Genomic DNA, 14,288 nt, shown 5'->3' with positions numbered 1-14,288 from the left:
TAGAGTGAAAGCCCAATGTATGACAACTTTTAAAACGGCAATATTATCAACAGCGGTGCCCTACTTACCGAGAAATTAAGCTAAATGTATCACATGACGAGCGCCACGAGTGGGACATTTTCGAAGTGATCCCGATGACGTAGGGAAGTCGGCCTACAATAAATCACTAGTAATCAAACTAGCAGCAGTAAAAAAAGAACATTCCGAGCATCAAAAGACGTAATAAAATGCTGTTTGTTCGTTTCTGCTTGATTCATGGAAAACAAAACCTCCGTGGCGTTGCCATGGGGAACGGCGCGCGTGGTTCAAAGGTTCCGTTTTCGCCGAACTGTGCCTCGCCCGTCTCAGTTGTAGTTTCGGGATCGCGTACTGCCGTGCGTGTTTTGCGCGCTCGTGAAGGTCGCTCTGACAGAAAGTTCGACAAAATGCCGCATGCGTGTGATATTGCCGGATGCCCGAATGGTGCACAACGCCAGTGCTGCAGCAAGGAAACCGGTGTGTCTTTTCACTGGGTGCCGCGGAATGAACCCTTACTACGGTCCCTAGAAAATTCTAGGGACCGTACCCTTACGCTCGAAATGGCTTAGTGTCATGCCATTGCGCCAGTATGCTAAACAGTCAAAACCTCTGCGTGTGTGCTCGCTGCACTTTCATACTGAGGATTACGAGACCAACCGCAACTTGGTGACGGCTTTGAATGTGCCCATCCGATCAAGTCTTTGCCGCAGCGCCGTTGTTGCTACTGTGGGTCCCGCTACTTCCGCTCGGCTGCTACTAGTGTCGGCGGCCGCGCAGTAAAAGCGGGCAACGTTGGGCATGGCAGCAGTGACGTATGAGAGTCGTATTTTCAGGCGGGAGATTTGAAGCGCGCTAACGCGATGCGGACCACTAAAAACGTGATATTATTTCAAAATAAGCACTTCCTTAGCACAAAAGCAGCGCTACGAGATTTCTGGACCGCTATTTCAACAATAAACGTCGACTTAATATTTGCCTTTAGTGTCCCTTTAAATAGGTCCACATATGCAACTTCCGAGACTTTTCAGTACCTCCTTATCTCTGAGGTCATGCCCAGAAGTTGCATGTACTTCTTCGTTCCTTAGTCATGGGTCGCTTCCGGCAAGCGGTAACTTCGGAATTATATTTTTTTTTCAGTCTTGGTATCAAAAACTACTATTCTTGTGAGCTTATTGTGACACTTCTGCTTGGGTTTCATACGTGAAATTTTGCCTCTGGCCACTGTTTTAGCGCACCGCCATAGCTTAGTACTCATAACACTCTGCTGCGGATCATAAAAACACGGGTTCAATTCCTGACCATGACGCCCATGTTCCGATGCTGCATAGTTCTAAAATCTTGACATAATTATACTTTGATGCATGTTAAAGAACCCCTGGTGATTGAAGTTGATCCAAAGCCCTCTGCTAAAAGTTTCCTCGAAGCCTGTTTGTTATGTTTAGGTGCCAAACCCCACGATTTGATTTTTATTGCCGTTCTTGCGACTTCAACTGTGACTCCCAGGAGGTGGGCCTGATGGAGAATGAAGTCGAGGTCACGGACAGTGTTGCCCGTATCCAGCGGCACGGTGAGATGAAGCAACTGAGAGATCTGCGGAGGCAGCTGCAGAAGGCACCGAGGAAGAAACGCATACTCCGTATCGGGAACTGGGGCGACGAGGATGAAGAAGAAGAGCAAGTGGACATCAAGGACGTTGAGTTCAGGCTACAGCAGGACCCGACTTTAGTTCAGGTACATGCAGCAGTGTTTCTCTATGACAGTTATAGTTTCTTCAGATGATCTTATATTTATGCATAGCCTCCTCTATAACTTCTGTGCCTGAGCGGTCAGTCCCTCAACACCATCCCCCGATTCTCTCGTTTTAAGTCTCGGCGCTCCGCGAGGGACGCTCGCATCCCATAATAGCTCACTCAGCAGTTGCTGCAACAGCAGGTGCACACCACCACACCGCGGTTTTCCCGCCGCGCACAAATTTGGTTTGCCGTGCTTGATGTAAAACTCTACTTGGCCCATTGTGTTCTCTGCTTGGCCGTTGATGTTTTTATTGCGATAGCAATTTTTTGGACAGTCTCGACGGGTTTTTGCCGTTGCCGTCACGTCCCGTATGAAGTCCAAATTGATAAGAGCCCCCCGCGCATCGTATGTTCTACCTCGGGTAAAAGTGTGCAAGCGGGGGCGACGAACGCGGCCGAAGCAGAGATCAAACGAGCCAGCCCATTTCCGTCGCTCGGAGGGTGCATGCAATAACATCACCCCGCTCGGGAGGCCTGCCGTAGAAGCAGACAGGAAACACCCCGCCCGTCTTTAACGACCATGAAAAGACGCGAGGGGGGGGGATATCGCGCGAGCAGCAACTTTGAACTTTGAATCTAAGGGCGCGGTCCCGATCGCTGGCGCGCGCGCTATCTCGACAGCCATTACAGCGGGTGGCTCGTATACCCTTCTACGTGCTGCGCTCTCAATGCGAAGTGACTATGCGGAGAGCATCTCTCCCTGGAGCGGGCGTATTCGCTTACACCAGCATTTTGTAGTTACACAAGGTCGGGTACAAAACAGTTAGCTGCCAGCCTCACTCCGTATTACACTACAATTTGTTGCTATCGCATTTATTGCTTCGCCCTTGCGGTGAAACTGTGACTTTTTTTTTTCTAGTGTAGTATGTGTCCCCCAAGAGCTTTGCTAACTGCAGCGCTCACTGAGACAGCTGTGCCTGTGTCAAGTGCGATTTCTTCCAACTTTTGGCCGATTTGGATAAGTTTTTTGTTAAAAGTGTTACATCGTTAAAAAATCCACGGTGTTTTTGTTATCTGCCGCACTACCAAAAAAAAAAAGGCGGCTTTCCGTGTTCAGAAGTTTGCTTGTGTCCCGAACGCTACACAATGCCGTACTGCAGCGTACCACACTGAAAATCAGGGAGTGGCCAGAAAGAAACCGGAGTATCTTTCCACAAAATTTCCAGTGACCAAGAACTTCGTGAAAAGTGGCTTAAGGTAATCTCAAGAGACAACTGGAGCCCGAATAGCACATCTTGTTAGTCTACTGTTTGCAGACAACACTTCGTCCCGTTCGACTATAAAGAAGGGTGCACGGCACGAAGACTGAATAAAGGCTCTGTCCCCAGTATCTTCTAAGAGTACTCATCGTATTCCAAGAGTACCCATCGGCTGCCTCAATACTGCTGGAGCAGGTCAAAAATTTTCAGAAGGCGAAACCGACATGGTCCGAAGTTACAGTCCGTCATGCAGTGGGCCTTCATAACCTCTCAGCAAGGGCATTCGAACACATAAGGAGCTCAGGGCTACTCCACCTAAGCACGCTGAAGCGCTTCCTTGGTTCATCACGCAAAGTAGGCGTCACACACTTGATTAAGCAGAGGCTGTCAGCTGAGCTCACCTCACACACGAATGCTCAGTCAAAGATGTGCTCGCTCATTGTAAACAAAATGAGGGTCAAGCAGTGCCTACTGTATCTGAAGCAGAGAGATACCTTCGTTGACAAAGTGGACTACGACGACTGCTTGCCGCAGAAGCAACCGGGCAAGCCAGAAGAGCCAGTTCTTGCAAACTCGCTGCTCTGCTTTGTTTTAAGAGGCTTGTCAAGGAGATATAAGATTCCCGTTGCTTATTTTTTTACTAGAAACTGCACCGGTGAAAAGCTTCACCAGATCATGCCGAACTCAAGGAAATTGAAAGTACAGTCTTTAGAATCGTGCAGATCGTTACTGACAACCATCGGATTAATGTGAAAGCGTTCCAACAGCCTATGTGCGGGTAACCTCAAGCACTGCATACCACATCTGACAAATCGAGATCACAAATTGTTTCTCGCTTTCGATAAGTGCCACTTGATTAAAAACGTACAGTCACAGTTTCTGTCACACGATATCGGAAAGGGCGGCGAAATAACCGCCCAGTACCTGAAAGACCTTTACAAAATGCAACAGCACAGTATTGTCAAGCCAGTGTGGTTCTTGACAAGAAAGCACGTACATCCGACTAGCATGAAAAAAATAAACGTCAGGAGGGCAGTGCAAGTCGTTTCGCCACCTGTGACCGCGGCGCTGAAGCTCCTGAAAGAGCAGGCAGGTCACACATGTGACACAAGCTTTGCCCACATCGGTTCCACCGTCGTATTCATGGACACCACGTACCGTTGGTTCACCCTTATGGACGTAAGCAACTGCACCCAGCTTGTACACCAGAACAACCCGGACTGCAAGCAGTACGAATCTAAAGACGCCGAACAGCTAGGTAGGCTTGAAACAACATTTCTTGACTACCTGGCCGAAATCAAGCGGCAGAGCCTGGTCAAGAATTTTCTGACCAAAGAAACATACGAGGGCTTGCTGATCACTACCATCTCAAAGGTGGAGTGCATCCGGTACCTTCTCACGGTTATGCACTTTCGTTTCGTTCTGACTAGGAAGATGTCCTCTGACCCAATAGAGGCCTTTTCTGTGTGGTTGAGGAAATATGCAGGCTCGAACGACCAGACAGACATAAGGGCAGTTTTGTCCAGCATTGAAAAAGCACTGACGACGGGCACATCCTGCACATTCAGCAGCATCAACGTGATGACTGCAGATAGCAGCAGTTGCTCCTCATCAATGCTCCTACACCGACCGGCAGGAGCAGCGCAAAATGATGGCGAGGCATTTCCAGCGGAGGCAACCACGACTCTCAAGGAGAGTCTCGACAGGGGGAAAACGTTGCTCCCAACGTCAGATGTTGCTGCGCTAGCAATAGTTGGTGGATATATATCGCAAGAACAGTCCACGAAACCATTTCCTCTTATGAATGTTTTACTCTAGTAACGAAACCAAACAGTTCTGTGCCATCGGATGCCTTTATTAGGCACCAGGACAAAAGTGGACTCCTCTGTATGTCTGCTAAGCTTGTAATGGTTAAAATAACGCGGAAGTTTTCCTCACAAAAGCAAGACAGATGAATCAGCCAATGAAGGCTGCCGTTGACAACGCCGCGGAAATTCTACAGAGACACAAACAACTCAAGTGCTCAACCCCAGGTCACCATGAAAAGCTTTTGGACGTTGTGCTTGTGAAGTTTCTCCGTCCACTTTTTGTGAACTTCGCGACGAGTGTGGCTGACAAACACGACATTGCAAAAGATTTTCATGCCAAACCGTTATCTCGAAAAGTGCTCAAGCTTTGAGCGTAGAATCAAATCAAAAAGCTCGCATTGCATTCTGCATACAGGGCTTGTGTTAAAAATGTTATGTGTGCGCACATCTTAACATATATGCATAATCTAATGCCATGAAGACGGTTTCTAGACTATCATAAATGCAAGTGTGCAGAGGCCGCGTCATCTGCTGTTATTATGGGATCGGGGTGGCTTCTGGCGGCAAGTGCCGGAACTATGAGGGATGGATGGCACGTATGTATTTCACGCCAACGCACTGGCATGAAAGTTATAGAGGAGGCTATGATTTATGTTTCTTCATTTATTGTAATTGAGTGTGCCATGTGACTGCATCTCCTTTTATGGAGGGTGAAGTGAACATTACGAGTTCGGCGCTTCATGTTTCTGTCTCTGTCATGTGTGCTTGCGCTTCCAAAAAACCATCTCATTTTGCACTTCCAAAAACCTATCTCAGTTATTCGCTCTTCTTCAAATCTTTTAATATGTTTTATCTGTCTTTTACTGTATACACTTCTAAATACTTGCTCATTTTTGACTGAAATGTTTTTCTGTAACATCTTGTTTACATCTCGCAATGAACTATGCATAGCACCATTTTGCCACTTGGTTTAAGTTACCCATATTTTGGAAACAAATATTAGAGGCGACATACTTGACATTTGTACAGTATGTCTTTACCTGCATTGCCTATTTGCCCAAACCGAGACAAAGGAAAGAACGTTATCAATGTTCATAACACACGCTCTTGCCTTCCAGTCCCTCATATATCGCTGCGCGGCATTATTAAATAGCTGCACTATTTGCTGCACCAGCCCAGCCACTGTGGTGTCGCTAGCTGGTTCAATCCAAGTCGAAGCAGCCACATTTTGATTGGGCAAAGCGTAAAAACCCTCATGCACTTCAATTCGGGTGTACTTTATTCAGTGTACGATTCAGGTGTCGGTGCTGTGACTTATGGTTCTTTTTCTTCTTGTTTTCTGTTAATGCACTCCTTCCTTCAAAATGCTTTACCAACAAATCCGATTTTCAACTCTGCACTTTAAAGAACCCCAGCTTGCCAAATCTAATCTGTAGACCCACACTACGGCTTACTTCATAGTGAAATTGTGGTTTTCGAATGTAAAACATCCCAACTTCTTTCTTGTTATCGTTATTAGCTAAGTAATGTTAAATCACTTGTAAATTTTTCCTATAATATTTTCTCGTAGTCACTTACTCTGATAAGACCTCCTTGTTGTGATGGATGCATTTTCTTGTGAATCGTTATTGTAGACAACATCCTAATACGTTCTTCTCTCTCAGGAGTTCCTTCGTCGCAGCCGCAGTTTCGGTTTCCACGACCTCAGCCTGATGAAGCTGATCCTGTGCTCCGGTGTGTATCCTCAGATCGCCATCTCGGACGATCACAATTCTTACAAACGGGACTCGGACCAACTTTTCCACACCAAGGTGAGTTGAACTTTGTTTTCTTTTCCTTAATTTTAAACAACCAGATATGAGTATGTGGTAAAGCAGGGCATCAATTAAGGAATCTAGCCTGATTAATCACAATACTTTGATCGATTAAGTAATGGATTATTTGTATTTGAAGGTCTGCGTATTTCAGCTGATTAAAAAAATAATCTACTCTGGGGATTTATGTCCCTTATCTGTCGGGAAAATTTTAAAAATCCATGCTATGAATTGATAGCAGTAGCCAGTAACCTTTGGTATCGCGTCAGTAACCTCAATATATAACAAATTTATACCGAACCATGTGGAGTCTTCGGGTCAGCTTCATATACACACATTTTATGTTTAGATTTATTGATACACATATTAGGCTGTTTAGCAATCTCCTGTGGGTTCTGTAATCCAGGTTTCCACCGAGATGCTGGCTATCCCAGCAGACAGAAACCATGTTAATCTCAGAAAAGTGAAGAAAGCTTTAACGTAGTTCAGTTGTGTTGCATAGATAGCCCTGATTGCCTTTTGTGAGTGGCCATTTAAAGAACTGTAGGTGGTTTAAGTTACAACAATAAAGACATACTGTTTTTTTTTTTTTTTTGCTTTGATGTGTTAAATCGCGTGAAAAACTCACAGGGTCCCTCGTGCATTCAGCTAAGACGACTCGAAGGCGAAAGCCTTCTGCTCAGTTGATTGCATTGATCCTGCCCCGCCATCCTCCGAAACCTATCTGCACCTAATGTGGTTTTGCACTGCCTCCAGGATCGGGGGCACCTCTGCTGGTTTTGCACTGCCTCTGTGATTGGCCCCCTTTTGACCGAGCAAGGATGTCATGTGATGACGTCGCCACGTGACGTCGCCACGTGACGTCACAGTGACATCATTGTGACGTCACAAATTTTGGCCATCTGTGATGTTTTGACGTCATATGCTGACGTCATCACGTGATGATATTTTGCATCACTCGTGTGGATGCAGTTGCGGGACGCCGGTCAATTTTCGCGTTTGATGAGGCATCTAAGGCTTTCGCCTTAATTGCCATCATCAAGTTTGCTGAAGTGTGGCGACCGTGATGTGTGCAGGGCAAGGGATTCGTGGTCCTTCATCCCAACAGCGTCCTCGCTCTGCATGCGGAAGTGCTACGTCTGGATGACATGGACGTCCTGACAGTCCCCAACTTCAGGAGTAACCTGCCCGTCAGCTCAAAGCACCAAGTGGTGGCATTCATGTAAGTCCGCGGATGCCCTGAGCTTTCCCATTTCCCAGGGTCATCTGACATCTGGAAAGCAGCTCTCCTGTCGGCTTGTCACCTCTAGCTTCATCAAAGAGAGAGAGAGAGAAAAAATTATTGGATTATGGGTGTTTAAGTGGTGGTGAGACGTGACAGGAGGTGACGTTGAGGGCGCGATGTTGTGGGATCATCTCTTTACTGGGGTTGCTCTGTTCCCTTGTTCAAGTTCTTCTTGCACTTGCTAAGCAGCCTTGTGACTAAGTTTCTCACATTTCTGGCTTTTGAAGGTCTTTGCTGGAAACGACCAAGCCTTACCTGCTGAACTGCCTGAGGGTCCAGTGTGTCCAGATGTTGTTGCTGGTCTCTTCTGCCATTGATTCCAGTATGACCATGTCGAGGTATGTATTACCTAGGTTTTATGAAGGTACACAGGTCATACTTGAACATGTTTAACTTAGCGCAACGACGACGAGGACACAAGAGAAGAGGAGACAAACCACTCTTGTGTCCTCGTTGTCGTTGCGCTAAGTTAAACATGTTCAAGTATTATCACCAACTGGCCCAGCTATCAGTTCTTCTACACAGGTCATGTAATGAAAGGATGGTTAAAATTGGATAAAAAAATAGCTTTCGCACCACTCTTTCTGACTGTTTAATTGTTATTTTGTCTTAATTTGTCCTTTTGTCTTAATTTTCATGCCACATTTAAGAGATAATCTGAAATTATTTTCTGGACAGCCCTTACATATATATTTCCTGCAAATTCCTACTATGTTAAAAATTATCTTCCCAAGAGCAAATTTGGAAATCAAGAATTGATCTGTACAATGTTTTCTGAATGTGCATGTTTTATTCATTAGGTACATGCAGTCTATTGTGTCCTGTGTGACCTGTGTAGCAAGATTAAGTCATTGAAAAGTTACTGTTATGAGAAGTGTGCGCGCAAATGCGTACTGCATTTGCACAAAGCAAACACTTTACTGGCCTCACAAGAATGAGCCACACTTTTAGCAAGAACACAAGGAATCGAGAATTCTTGAATTCTTCACGTATTTGACTTGGAACGTCTGGGCTACGGCCGCCTTCATGGTTCCTCTCTGATATAGATTATCAACAATGGGCTTGTTTTTCAACAAAGGCATTTCTCTACCAAATGTATAAGTCAATAGGGCTGTGACTTATACGCTATTCATTTGTGTCCTCTTCTTGTTGCCAGGTTGGTGTTTGACGAATTTGTCGAAGTGACGTTTCCCGACCCAGATGAGGCCCTACAACTCCTGCTGAAGGTCCTCGCCGCACGAAACCTTTATGAGAGACTGGTCGCGCACATGCTCGAGGGTATGCTCTGTTCAAATGCTGTATACCATGTTGCTAAGCTTGTGCGAATATCACTTTTTTAGTTTGAAGCGAAGTCGAAGCGAACAGCAATTAGTTTCGAATGATTTCGGAGCAAATTCTAACAGTAGCAGAATGGGTGAAGAAAGGGTGCAAGTTGTGAGCGGTGAAATACGTTGGGTTTTAAGCCTGTATTTAATTTTAAAAATATATATATAACAATTGGGATGCAGGTGATAACGCAAACAAAGTGTGGCTTTGCGGCTGTGCACATTTTTTCTGATAGGCAGTTTCACGGCATAGCGGCCCTACACTGCAGTGAGACCACCTTTTCAGGCGGGTTACGTATGGTAAGCTGCATCTATTCCTTCACTTTGAACACTTAGAAATTTCGAAAATTTTAAATTTGTGTCAAAGCGAATTTGAATATTGTAATATGCACTTGAAAATTCGCAGCATTCGAATATCTGCACAGGTTTACATATTACTAATGTTTGTATCATACTAGCTGTACAGTCATGAACAATATTAGTGGGAACACTGAATTCATTTAAACCTTAATCATCTGTGATCTGTGTATTTGAATCTGACATGCTGTAACGCAAAACGTTGTATCTTTCCTGTTGAACACTTAGTATCATTGAGTACTTTCATGAGAAACAGTTATATTCATCACCATTTTTTACAAGCTTGTACGGATTTGCTTGCACATTAATGAGCAATTGAGAGGGGATGCCGAATTCATTTCCTGCGCTATGATTGCTCATGCTATATGTATTGAATGTTGGTATGTTATGACATGTGGTCATGTGTCAAGCATAATTTCAGTCCATTGAACACTGTCACGAAGGGGATTGCTTGTTTTCTTGCTATGACTTAGAGCAATTCTTCTTCACATTGCTCATGAGGGTACATTTGGGGTTTGTGATGGGTAGAATCGGAGGCAAAAATGTGAGTCGCCGTGTACTTTTCAAAATCTTTAAAAACCTTTGCTGTAAACTTGAAGGCTCACTTGTGAGTTTATTTTCTTGCTTGTTGTGTGAGTTCGTTACATATGTTTTAACTCACTCATTTGAGAAAATGTTGGTGAATTATCGCGCTTCATTCGCAGAGACGTTGTCATCCGAAGACAAAAAGGAGCCCAGCCCCCAGGTGAGGCACATGCAGAAGCAGTTGAGGAAGAGATACGATGCCGTGTTGAAGACGGAGATTGCCTACACGGTCAAGCGTCTGCTTCCTGCCGATGTGAAGCACCTCTACGCCGGTGCCCAAGGTAGGGAAGCCACATGATCAGCACATAAGCCACGCACATTGCGAAACAACCGAGAGGAGCAGAGTTTTATCTTACGAAAGTATCGCCGCACCTCATCGTTGCGTCAAGATGTCCCTGCTTGTAACAGGATGGATAGCTGGGCTAGCTGGTACTGCATTTCTTTAGAAAACTTAGAGTGTAAATAATGAGAGACTCGATGAAGAAAGGAAAACACACACCACTTGTGTGTGAGCACATGTGGTGTGTGTGTTTCTTTCTTCTTCTAGTGTCCTTTCATTTTAAGAGAATTTGTTGCATAATGGTAAAATGCAGAGTGCAAATTAGGTACTGCATTCGAACCCGAAGTTTCCTAAAGAAACTGTCCCTGCTTGCCTCTTGAAAGCGGCCACATGGCTTAGTTCATTTATGTAAAGGATTCTCCGAAGGCACTCGAAAATGAAATATTAGTTCATGTACAGTTGCTGCTGAGTGTGAGGTTGCAGGTTTGGCTCCTGACAACAGGAGCAGCATTAAAATGGGTGCGGAATGATAAAAATGTGCTTGTACATAGATTTAGGCTTACGCTAAAGAATCCCAGGTGGTCAGAATTAATCTACTTGCTTGGCACATTTTGGCCGGGCCTGGCTTTTGCGTCATTGAACTCTACATGTCAATCAATAAATAAGGTTAACTGAAGGTTCTCTCCTGCCTTCCCCATCCCTGGTACCTCGTAACGCACAACAGTTTCTTGGACAACAAACTCCATAGTTTTATTTAGCTTAAATGCAGTGTCATTAGTATTAATTTAAAAAGTCTACATTTTCAGTTAAAGCTACAGTTTTCAGCCAAACTAGTGTTTGTAGTGTGTATACGTGCATACGTAGTAACTGTCGATCCTAATCAACCTCAGTATCTTAAACGTAGTCTTATTTACTGCAGCATTCCGTGCACTTGCACAGGAAAATGAAGATGGCCTGTCTGAAGACCGGTTTAAAATGAATCCAAGAAAAGGAGGAGTCTTCATCAGCGGCTACTTCACCTTTGGGTGGTAAGATTAATGTTTTTCTTAGTTAAGCTGGTCACGGCTGCAGTCAATCTTAAATGTTTTCGGCAACTGGGTTTTAGATGTTCGTAAGCAAGAATACAAAGCGGTAATTTTTTTAATGTTCCCACCTCAATAATACATACTTAATTTTGTATTGGGAACCTTGATACAAATGTAACCCTGGGTTATAGATGTTTTTCTTTTTTTTATCTATCAATACGTGGCTAGCTCGGCCACTGTGCAACTGAGCTGCACTGAAAAGCTAACCTATCAGGGTGGTTTTTTTCGTAATAGGCAGTTTGGGACTACACTACAAATATAACATGAGATAAAACTTCTTCTGGTACAGTGATTCACATTATAATTACACAAGTATTTCTTGCAGCAACATAGAATATCACGCATGTGTGCATTGCACTATTCTGATACGTAACACTGCCATAGCAACAACCTTGCATCTGGAGACAAACATGCACATGAAGGGCACTACCATGCAAATATGGAAGTGATTTGTGCAGAGGCACAGAGAGGTTAAAAAAAGTGAAAGAGTATGCCTGAGGCCACAAATATCATGTAAATCACACTTGCTAACCTACTTCTAGAAGGCATTCCTGAACAATGTGTGTTTCAGTATGTTTCAAGGTCTTCAAAATTACATTTTGGTATCGTAATATTGGTACCACTGCAAACCTCGCAGTTCGTGCTTACCACTCATAACATGGTCGTGCATAGCTGTATGCACATTCTGAGGTTTAGAAAAGATCAACGTTACCGCAGCACTTGACTTCTGTTTGCGACAGCCTGGAAGAAATCAGCATGCCCGAGGAGACGCTCGTTGACAAAACTTGCAAGTGCCCCCTTTGCGACTTGGAGCTCCCATTTGCAGTCATGGATGCTGTTCTTCACTTGGACGCTTGCGACAAGGACAACCTAATCACCAAAGGTATGGCCGGCCCACTCTCAGTCATAGACAGAGGTTAGTCAAACAGCTTGGTGGCCTAGTGGTTTGGGCAAGCCTTCTCAATTTTGGCGGACCAAAACAGGATTTACTGAAATAGTCCTTTCATGTACGGGATCGTTTACATCTAAGGTGAACACCGCATTAGTATTCAAGACCTCATAGAAGCTGATGTTTAATACACAATGCGGAAAATTACGATTGCGTTTATGGACACCGTGATTAGACATCATATAATGGATTCATGAAGTAGAACAAAAATTCAAGTTTTACTCCCTTGAATACAAATGAGGTGTTCACTTTATACACTTGAACCTCATTATAACAAAGCTGCATTTGACACGGAAATAACTTCGCTACTATATCCGAAAATTCGTTATAAGCGTATATCCAAACCACTGTATCTATTACCAAGGCTCTTCTTCATTTACTTCGTTATAACCAATAATTCGTTATATCGGTGTTCATTATATGGAGGTTTAAGTGTATGTGGTCAACCCTGTACATCAAAACAGCCTGTCCTTGAGGCTGTCTCTGCTGAAGCTTGTCCCCACCGCACTCAATGTTGGCTCTGTCCACTTTCAATATGCCATGCCACGCTTGTGGTGCTTTAAACCGTCACCTTCTTTTTTAAAGAGATTTGTCATTTTGGCATCTTCTTGCTGACAGTAGAAAAGCAGTTTATAACCGTTGCCACACACTGTGCTGTACCGCAGCATACGAGGAAGGAAGGTAGGAATGTTAACTATAGTTTATAATAACAGGTATTCTAGCCTACTTTGGAAAAAGGGATGGGGGACTTTAAAGAGAGAGAGGGGGAGCTCACACACGTCATAGTCAGTCAGTTTTGTGTGGTATGCAGCGCATAGCCGCTTGTGCAAGTCTGTTGTCTTAAAAAATTTTACTATGCCTTCGTCGCCTTCATCCACAATCACCTTTCAGGACAGAATTCCAGAATTAAGACTGCACGTAATTTCAGCCTAGCGTGCAAGTCATATTTTCTGTCAATTCAAAACATGTAAACCTGTGTGTATGTTGGAAGAATTGTTTGAGTTGATGTTGATTGTCATCTTAATAAATGCCTATGTATTGCAAGCGATAAGTTACTAGCTAATAAGTACCTATGTACTATACAAGAGTAAATGTATATATATATATATATATATATATATATATATATATATATATATATATATATATATATATATATATACGAGGGTGGTTTGAAAAGTTCTCGGCCTGATGTAGAAAAAAGCGCTTTGTACCTTCAAAATTATTTTTATTTTTCAACATAGTCTCCTCTCAACTCTACACACTTGGTCCATCGATATTCCAGAGCCAGGATTCCGTCCTTAAAATGACTTTGTGGAAGTCCTGAAAGGTACTCATCCACAGCAGCAATCGCTTCTTCATTTGATGAAAAACGTTGCCCACCAAGAAAGATTTTGAGTTTTGGGAACAGGTGGTAGTCCGACGGGGCCAAGTCAGGAGAATAGGGTGGGTGCTCCAACAATTCGTACTTCAAATCGTGAAATTTAGCCATTGCAAGATGTCCTTTGTGCACCGGTCCATTGTCCTGATGAAAGATGATTTTCTTCTTCTGCAAACCTGGTCTTTCCTAACGAATTTTCTGATTCAATTGAGTCAAAAGGTCACAATAATACTCCCCAGTTATGGTTTTAGCCTTTTCAAGATAATCCACAAGCAGAATGCCTTTAGCGTCCCAAAAAACAGAGGCCATCACCTTTCCTGCGGAGGGAACTGACTTGGCTTTTTTTGGTGCAGAGGACCCGGCTTCAGTCCACTGCTTTGATTGTTGTTTCGATACCGGTGTGTAATGG

General features: G+C 44.0%; 1 protein-coding gene and 1 pseudogene across 1 annotated transcript in view; both read left to right on the top strand.

Annotated features, from left to right (window-relative positions):
• Window positions 1–14,288, top strand: part of LOC119372044 (probable ATP-dependent RNA helicase DHX34) — a 38,919-nt gene that overhangs the window by 14,406 nt on the left and 10,225 nt on the right. Inside the window, exons 9-16 of the mRNA XM_037642482.2 lie at window positions 1,522–1,749; window positions 6,483–6,629; window positions 7,709–7,854; window positions 8,145–8,255; window positions 9,074–9,195; window positions 10,304–10,465; window positions 11,384–11,492; window positions 12,290–12,432. Of these exons, the coding sequence (XP_037498410.1) occupies window positions 1,522–1,749; window positions 6,483–6,629; window positions 7,709–7,854; window positions 8,145–8,255; window positions 9,074–9,195; window positions 10,304–10,465; window positions 11,384–11,492; window positions 12,290–12,432 (1,168 nt within the window). The remainder of the gene's footprint in view (window positions 1–1,521; window positions 1,750–6,482; window positions 6,630–7,708; window positions 7,855–8,144; window positions 8,256–9,073; window positions 9,196–10,303; window positions 10,466–11,383; window positions 11,493–12,289; window positions 12,433–14,288) is intronic.
• On the top strand, window positions 3,953–5,189 carry LOC125760030 (uncharacterized; annotated as a pseudogene).

The sequence above is a fragment of the Rhipicephalus sanguineus genome, chromosome 10, assembly GCF_013339695.2.
Source record: "Rhipicephalus sanguineus isolate Rsan-2018 chromosome 10, BIME_Rsan_1.4, whole genome shotgun sequence".
NCBI lineage: Eukaryota > Metazoa > Arthropoda > Arachnida > Ixodida > Ixodidae > Rhipicephalus > Rhipicephalus sanguineus.
This window is presented reverse-complemented; position numbering and strand designations above follow the sequence as displayed.